Genomic DNA, 8,249 nt, shown 5'->3' with positions numbered 1-8,249 from the left:
TCATCCCGTTGGTTTTTTTTTGGAAAAATAGCATCAAACCAAAGAAAAGAAATAATATAATATGCTATACTTAGCTTTCCATTTGGCGCACAGTACTTGCAACAAGTAGGAGTCAATAAATGATTTTTTTAACTTCTTATTGTGACATATGAAAGATTAAAAAGAAAATCCATTTTCCACTCATCAGTTGATAAGCATTTTGTTTCAAGCCATTGATTGCAATCACCATACTGTAATATTACTCATCCCAGTTCTTCCTGTGTTTCCCATTTTTATTCTCCCTTCTTTCCTACCCCTTCCTGCCTTCTGAACTTTGTCCTTAAGAAAAAGCTGTTACTGTTTTGATCTTAAGCCATGGAGTGAGAGCAGTTCCTGGCTGGTAGGATGACTAATTGCTAATATTTTGGATGTTTCACCACTTGTTATTTGATCAGTTAGCCTGTTGTTGTTGTATTGTGATTTTGAGTTTTGTTATACATTTTTCTCCCATTCTATCAAAGACCTTCTAATGTGATCCCTTTCAGAGCATTTGGTAGGGAAACCAGGCATTACCTAATTCTTCTGGTCTCAGGGTCATCACAAGGAGACTCATGAGGTCCATTACTACTTTGAGCTAATTGCTTACATGAATCTTTGATTTCTTCACCCTTCTTTCCTCTGGACAAGGACAGACTAATAGTTGCATCTTAAAGTGCTGCTCATAAGTTTGTAAGGGCAATCAATATTTACCAAAGTAGGATGTATAACATTTTCTTTGTGGACTATGTTGTGCCAATTGACCTTGATGTTCCCCTTACTATGTCCCTGATTCTATTGTCCTAAGATCCAGTGACTCATTCTCTCAAGATATTTGGATATGGCAAAGAAGTTTTCATAACTTGGCTCATTGTATGTTGTACTATATTTATAGTACATATAAATATATATGTAGAAATATATGCTTTCAAACCTATGTATTATTGAGTGTCTTCCCATTTGTCTTCCCAAACCTGGTCAGCTTAAGCGTCTACCTATAAATCCACTCATAGATTATTGTTATTACTGCTATTAGAGGTTATTGTGAAGATTACACAAAAAGTGCATGTAAAGAGGAGAGGCAACAAGATGGCGGATTGGGAAGAAAGGCTATATGGACCCTCTACAAAAAAGACACAGATAACCAAATGAAACAGATGCAGATGATAGCCCAGGAACTCTGAGCTTCAGAGGAAGGGATAGAGAAGTAGACTTACTTATTAGGAGCTTATTAGGAGCGAGTTAAACAGATATGGCAAATAAAGGATAGATTGGTTATATGAGCCAGAAACCAGATGGATGCAGCCATCTTTAGCTTTCATGAGCAGCTTTAAATATCAGAAAATTTATCAGCATTGCAGAAACATACCTGTGGCTCGCAGAGACAAATAGATGTGGCTGGCTCCTATCCATATAAATCAAAGGAAGCTCCTGCTTTCTGGGCTGTCAAAGTTGCATCAGAGAGTGTGGGAAGCTGACAGCACCAACCTGGCACTTGAAATCTGGTGTGGCCTATTCCAGACCTGCAGAGCCTTGCCTGGTCAGCCATAGACTAGAAGGACATCTCACTCTTGGTCCCCAACCCCCGGGATGAAAATACCCTGGTAACCCAGTTGTTTTAGAGTCTACACAAACTACTTATAGATTGGGTACACAAAACAAACAAAACCTAGTCCTAAAGGAACTCAATCTAGGGTTGAGTGTTCCTGTCGTATCCCTTACCCACTCATGATGTGAGATCCACAGCTGGCAGGAGATCCCAGAATTCTCTTCTTTCTGCATCTGACACCTGCCCTATTTTTTTAAATTATGCAATATGCAAATTCTGATCACTGCTTAATTGTACAACGAATTCATGACAAATTATAGTATCAATTTTGTGTATTGCATCAGGACTGAGGTTTCTCAACAACTTCAAATTTGGTATCTTCAAATGTGAAGTTAGGGAAGGTATTTATGTCTGCTTTACCATACGTTTGCTTAAGCTTAAAAATGTCCTTCTCCAGCTCTTGCTGATATTCTGGGCCAGTATCAACAGGTCCTGCAGATGCCTGCTGCTTAAATTTGTATTCTCTAATCTTGCCCACAAAAAGTTTCTGTGTAGGATCGAGTTCCTTTTTAAATGCCACTGCTGTAACACCAATGTTCTTCCACAAATGGACTGAGGCTGCGAACCAAATGACAGAGGAAAACCTGAGGAGCTGCTGAAGAATCATGGTGACTTTGTTATTTGCAGTTGAGGGAGCCACCACTGCTGCCTGCCCTATTTTTTTTTTTCTTTCATTGTTTTTGTTTCTTTATTCTTTCTCCCTTGCCTTTGTATCTCTTGTTTTCTCTCCTATTTCTCCTTTCATTTTTTTCTTCTTTATTTTCAGCTTCTTTATACTGATTTTTTATCCCTCTTTAATTAATCAATTAATCAACTACTCTCTGGTCTCTTTCCCTTTTACTCATTACTCTCCCTAATTGTGTTTCTTTCTTTCTCTCTCTCTCTTTTTTAAAAAAAGTTTTTATTGTGACTTGAGTTATAGATCATATAGAAGAACAAAGGTTTTACACTCATCATTTCATTGCAGTGATTACAATCCTCTCCATGCACCTTCATTCAATAGTATTTGCTTCTATTCCCTCTGTTCTCTCTTTTTTTGGATGTGCACAAAAACCCTCAGGAATATATATAATCATTTAACCAACGAAAGGGCCCATTCTGCAAGCCTACCTCCTGGCTATCAGCACACAGCGTTTCTCTTCCCATGGGTCTAGAGTCCTCAACTGCTCTATCTATCCATATCATCATCTCTGCCTCCATCTCTGGTATTGCTGCTTTTCTGGATAGGGTCCTACATTCTGCTTGTGCTTTTTTGTCTCTCGTTTATCTTTTTCTTTTTATTGTATTATTTTCCTCTCCCTCCTTTTTCTCTTTGGTGTTTATATTCTTTTGCTAGGTGTTGCCTGCTTTTTTCTTTTTTCTTTCTCTTTACTATGTTCTTTTTTTCTTAGTTGTTTGCTAGTTTGTATTTGTTTTACTTCTCTCTTTTGTGTGTCTTCTCTTCTTGCCTAAACTTACAGGAGACAGCAATTGCAGCCATACCATACCATCTACAGTCCCACCAGTTGGGCAAGAAGCAACACCAGCTGCTATACAGTGGATCAGCAGAAACAACCAACATCAGCCAAATCCATCCTAAACTGAACTTCATTAACAGTGAACAAAGAACAAATATGTATCTCTTCCAATCTGTTGGCCAGGTAGATGTCGTCCAAACTTCTTGGCATAGATGAGTAAGTGCCTTCAGTACTGAATTAGTTTGTTGAAGAATTTCAATTTGTATTCCATAAATTCCTGAACTTGTTCTTTGTCAATGCCTTCAGTGCACCTTGGGCTTCTTCCTTCAATCTCTTTGGCTCTTGATCATATGCTATCTCTTGAAGTGGCTGCACATTGATTTCTTTTTGTACAGTGACTGTGTATTCCTTCATCTTCTTTTGATACTTTCTGCTTCATTCAAAGTTTTGCCTATAGAATCCTTCAACAATGCAAGAAAAGGCTTGAATTTTTTTCTTTAGTTCCCTCAACTTGAGAAATGCTGAGCTGTGTTCGTCCCTTTTGGCATTCTTACTCCAGGTCTTTGCACATTTCATTAAAGTATTTTACTTTGTCTTCATGAGCTGTCCTTTAAATTTTTCTATTCAGCCCTTTTACCTCCTCATTTCTTCCATTTGCTTTAGCATCTCTACACTGGAGAGCAATCTTCAGAGTCTCTTCTGACATCTATTTTGGTCTTTTCCTTCTTTCTTGTTTTCTTAATGATCTTTTTGCTTCCTTTCTATATGATGTTCTTGATGCCATCCCACAACTCTTCTGATCTTAGGTCATTATTGTCTAATTCATAAAATCTGTTCTTGAGATTATCTCTAAAATTCAGGTGGGGTTTTTCCAAAGTTAATTTTTTTATTTACATGGACTTGATTTATTTTTTAAATTTTCTTCAGCTTCAGCCTGAATTTGAGTATGAGTAATAGATGGTCTGTTCCATAGTCTGCCCCTGGCCTTGTTTTAGCAGATTATATGGAACTTTTCCAGTGTCTCTTTCCACAGATGCAGTCAATTTAATTTCTGTGTAATCCATCTGTTGTGGTCCATGCACATATGTTGTTTAAAAAAGGTTTTTGCAATGCTGTTAACTGTTGCTGCACGCAGGGGATTTCAATCATGTATTGAAGCAAAGTTAATGATTTGTTGAATGTAAAACTGATGATCTGCTCTGCAAACCTGCACTCAATTCACAATAAAAAGTTTTTTTTAAAATGTCTTTGCAGTGAAGAAATCAGTGTTCTTGCAAAATTCTATCATGCAATCTCCAGTATCGTTTCTATCACCTAAGTCATATTTTCCAAAAATTGATCCTTCCTCTTTGTTTCCAACCTCTGCCTACCAATCACCAGTAATTATCAATACATCTTGATTACACGTTTAATCGCTTTCAGACTGAAGAAGTTGAAATAATTCTTCAATTTCATCATCACTGGCATTAGTGGTTGGTGCTTAAATTTAAATAATAGTCTTATTAGCCGGTCTTCCTTATTGCTATTGTTGTTAAGTGCCATTGAGTCCGTCCTAACTCATAGTGATCCTGTATAGGGTTCCCAAGGAGCTGCTGGTGAATTTGAACCATCGACCTTGTGGTTTAAATGAACCTTGCAGTCCAGTGCTTTAGACCACAGCACCACACCAGGATTCAGGTCTTTCTTGTAGGTATATGGATAGTATCTTATTACAAACAGTGTTGTACTTCAAGATAGATCTTGAAATGCTCATTTTGATGATGAATGTGACATTATTCCTCTTCAATTTGTCATTCCTGGCATAGTAAACCATGTGGTTGTCAGATTAAAAATGGCCAATACCAGTCCATTTCAGCTCACTAATGCTTAGGATAGAAACCTTTATGCATTGCATTCCATTTTTGACAATTTTCAGTATTCCTAAATTCATACTTCATACATTCCATGTTATGATTATTAATGGATGTTTACAGCTATTTCTCCTCATTTTGAATAGTGCCCTTCAGCATCAAAGGTTCCAAAAGTTTTACTTCATTTGCATCATCACAGTCAACTCTACTTTGAGGAGAGCTCACTCACGGACATATTTTGAATGATTTCCATCCTGAGCGGCTCATCTTCCAGCACTGTATCTGACAATATTCTGGCGCTCTTCATGTTTCAATATTCAATATTATACTGCTATCTGACAGTGTTCCATGCTTTTCATAAAGTTTCGGTGACTAAATATTCAGAAGTAGTCTGTCTCTCCGTCTTTGTAGTCTATGTTAGTCTGGAAGCTCAGGTGAAATCTGTCCACCATGAGTTACCCAGCTGGCATTTAAAATTCTAGTCACATAGCTTTCAAGTCACCACAATAAGACAAACTAACAAACAAGTGGTGAAATAGCCTCATATGCAAGTGACTATTGGACAATGAATAAGTAAGACCATAGAAAGAATTGATACACTTGAGTTATGGTGTTGGAAAAGGATATTAAATGTACCATAGACTCCTAGAACAACAAACAAATCTATATTTGAAGAAGTACCACCAGAATGCTCCTTAGAAGCCAAGATGGTGAGACTTCATGTCTCATACTTTGGACGTATTATCAGGAGACACCAGTCTCTGAAGAATGACTTCATGCTAGGTAAAATAAAGGACCAGTGAAAAAGATGCAGACCCCCAATGAGATGGATTGGCACAGTGGCAACAGCAATGGGCTCAAGTTTAACAATAATTGTGAGGATGTTCAGGACCAAACAGTGCTTACTTCTGTTGTGTTTAGTGTCACTATGAGTCAGAACTGACTCTATGGCATCTAACAACAGCAACAACAGCAGCATTCCTTCATAATGTGAAGTGCTGCCTGAATGCCCAAGAGTTAATAATCTTCGATTTATAGCAATACACACTTGCAAAAATAAGAAAAAGCCCAAATTAACTCATTAGCACACCATTTCCAACAGTTAGAAAAAGACAAGCAAAGTAGGCCTACAGTCACCAGAAGAAAAGCAATGATAAAGATTAGGGCAGAAATAAATGAATTAGTAAATAGAAAAACAATAGAAAGAATCAACAAGACAAGAAGTTGGTTCTTTGAAAGGATTAATTAAATTTACAAATCATTGGCAAATCTGACAAAATAAAGGGGGAGACTAAGAAAATAGTATAAGAAATGATATGGATGGCTTCGCAACAGAGCCAGTGGAATAATAATAATAATAATAATAATAATAATAGAATACTAGGAAGAGTTGTACTCCCACAAATTTGAAAATGGATACATTTTTAGAAAAGCACAACCTACCTAAACTAACACAGAGTGAATTAGAAAAGTTGAACAGATTTATAACAAAGGAAGAAATTGATCAGGTCTTTAAAAGCCTCCCAACAATAAAAAGTCCAGGCCTAGATGGCTTTAGTATTGAATTTTCCAAACAGTCAGAGAAGAGTTGGCACCAATTGTACTCAAATTATTCCAGAATATAAAAAAGGATGAAAAACTCCCAAATACATTTTATGAAGTATGGCCCTCATACCAAAAGCAGGCAAGGACATCATAAAAAAGGAAAATTATAGACCAATATCCTTCATGAATATAGATGCAAAAATTCTCAATAAAATACTAGTCAATAGACTTCAACAGCCTATCAAGAAAATAATACATCATGACCAAGTCATGTTAGGAAATTTTTTTCCAGCAGCTCTTTGACTCTATGCTTTTCCTTTCCTGATCTCATCTTCTTTTTTAAAGCTTTTATTATGAATTAACTGATACTTTACATTACAGGAAGTCAGTTTTGCACTCAACCAATCACACTTTGCTTCATTGCAATGATTACAATCCCCTCCATGCACCATAAGTCAACAATATTGGCCTCTATTCTCTCCCCTTTCTCCCATGATATACATAAAAAACAAATAGGAATATACAATCCTTTAAACAACCAAAGGGCACATTCTGCAAGCCAGCCTACTGCCTTTTAGCACTCAGTTTTTCTCTTTTCCTGAGTCTAGAGTCCTAAACTGTTCTATCTCTTCATGCCATTACCTCTGCCTCCATCTCTGGGATCACTCTTCTCTGTTTAGGATCTCCTGGTCCATTCCTCCTGTTCTTCCCTTTTGATGATCCTAGGGTCTTCTGTTCCTGGAATGCAAGATTAACTATTCCCCCCTTTTGTTACATAATTTCTACCTTTACAGTTGTGACAGTCACAATTAGTCATGATAACAATCATTCACTGTTACATATCAAAAAAATCCTATATGCTTTTCTTTTCACCATACCCACCTAGACACGATAATAACTATTCAGTGTGAATTCTACCTGCCCCTGCTTCCTTGCTCTGAAATTAAGCTCCCTCTTGAAAACTTGTAAACCACTTTGTGCCTTTATAGCCTCCCATCTTAGATAGCCAATGTCTAAGTTGCCCATCCCTATCAACCCTGTATACTGAGGGGATAGGCTTGATCTTTGGTGTGAAGATTCCTTCCTTCTCCATTGGTGTTTTGAGCTACTATATCCGTAAGTAAAAATCAAGTTTATCAAATTGTAGCAATTTACACTTGCTTCCAGTATCAAATTTCTTTATCTTCCTCCAGTTGAGTTCTGATAATCAAGCCATCCAAGCTAAGTCAAAAGGGTACTATCTGCAAGCTTGGGCATTCTTGCAGCCCTCCCCCCACTTCATATCAGATGGACAATTCACTCTCAGCTCTAGCCAGAGTTTCCAAGTCTCCTGAAACTGCAGACCAACCAACACTTCCTCTTCTCTCTCTCATCTCAAGGTTGTCAGGAGTCTATGGACCATGGTTGAACTCAGCCCATGTGTTTATTACTGCCTTTCCCCCACTTTCACTCATGAGTAGACCAAGATGGTCACCAGCAAGCTTACAAGCCTACTTGTGTGTTCCCTTTGAGTTACAGTCTTGAAAGAGGGTTTATCCTGAAGGGGCTTGATGGCTTGCCTTGATGGCTCCCAGGCAAACAGCTTGCTTATTCTTGTAATAGTCAACTAGTCTGCTGTTTTTTATTTTTCTTCTGATGGTCTTTCCTTCAAGAAGTATCTTCTGTTCCTATAGCCCCTCTGGGTTGTCCTGAATAGCCTTTCAAGTGAGAATATCTCAGTTCAGAAGGTTATGGATGGGGGCTCAGGATTCCACCTAAGGCCCTATACTCTAC

At 37.6% G+C, this 8,249-nt stretch overlaps 1 protein-coding gene across 1 annotated transcript; it reads right to left on the bottom strand.

Annotated features, from left to right (window-relative positions):
• Window positions 1-1,904: 1,904 nt before the first annotated feature.
• On the bottom strand, window positions 1,905-2,236 carry LOC102830380 (ATP synthase-coupling factor 6, mitochondrial-like). The gene has a single exon (XM_006868562.1). It carries the CDS (start codon window positions 2,229-2,231, stop codon window positions 1,905-1,907), a length of 327 nt encoding a protein of 108 aa, XP_006868624.1. The 5' UTR covers window positions 2,232-2,236.
• Window positions 2,237-8,249: the final 6,013 nt, after the last annotated feature.

The sequence above is a fragment of the Chrysochloris asiatica genome, unplaced genomic scaffold, assembly GCF_000296735.1.
Source record: "Chrysochloris asiatica unplaced genomic scaffold, ChrAsi1.0 scaffold00119, whole genome shotgun sequence".
In the NCBI taxonomy this organism is placed as follows: domain Eukaryota; kingdom Metazoa; phylum Chordata; class Mammalia; order Afrosoricida; family Chrysochloridae; genus Chrysochloris; species Chrysochloris asiatica.
This window is presented reverse-complemented; position numbering and strand designations above follow the sequence as displayed.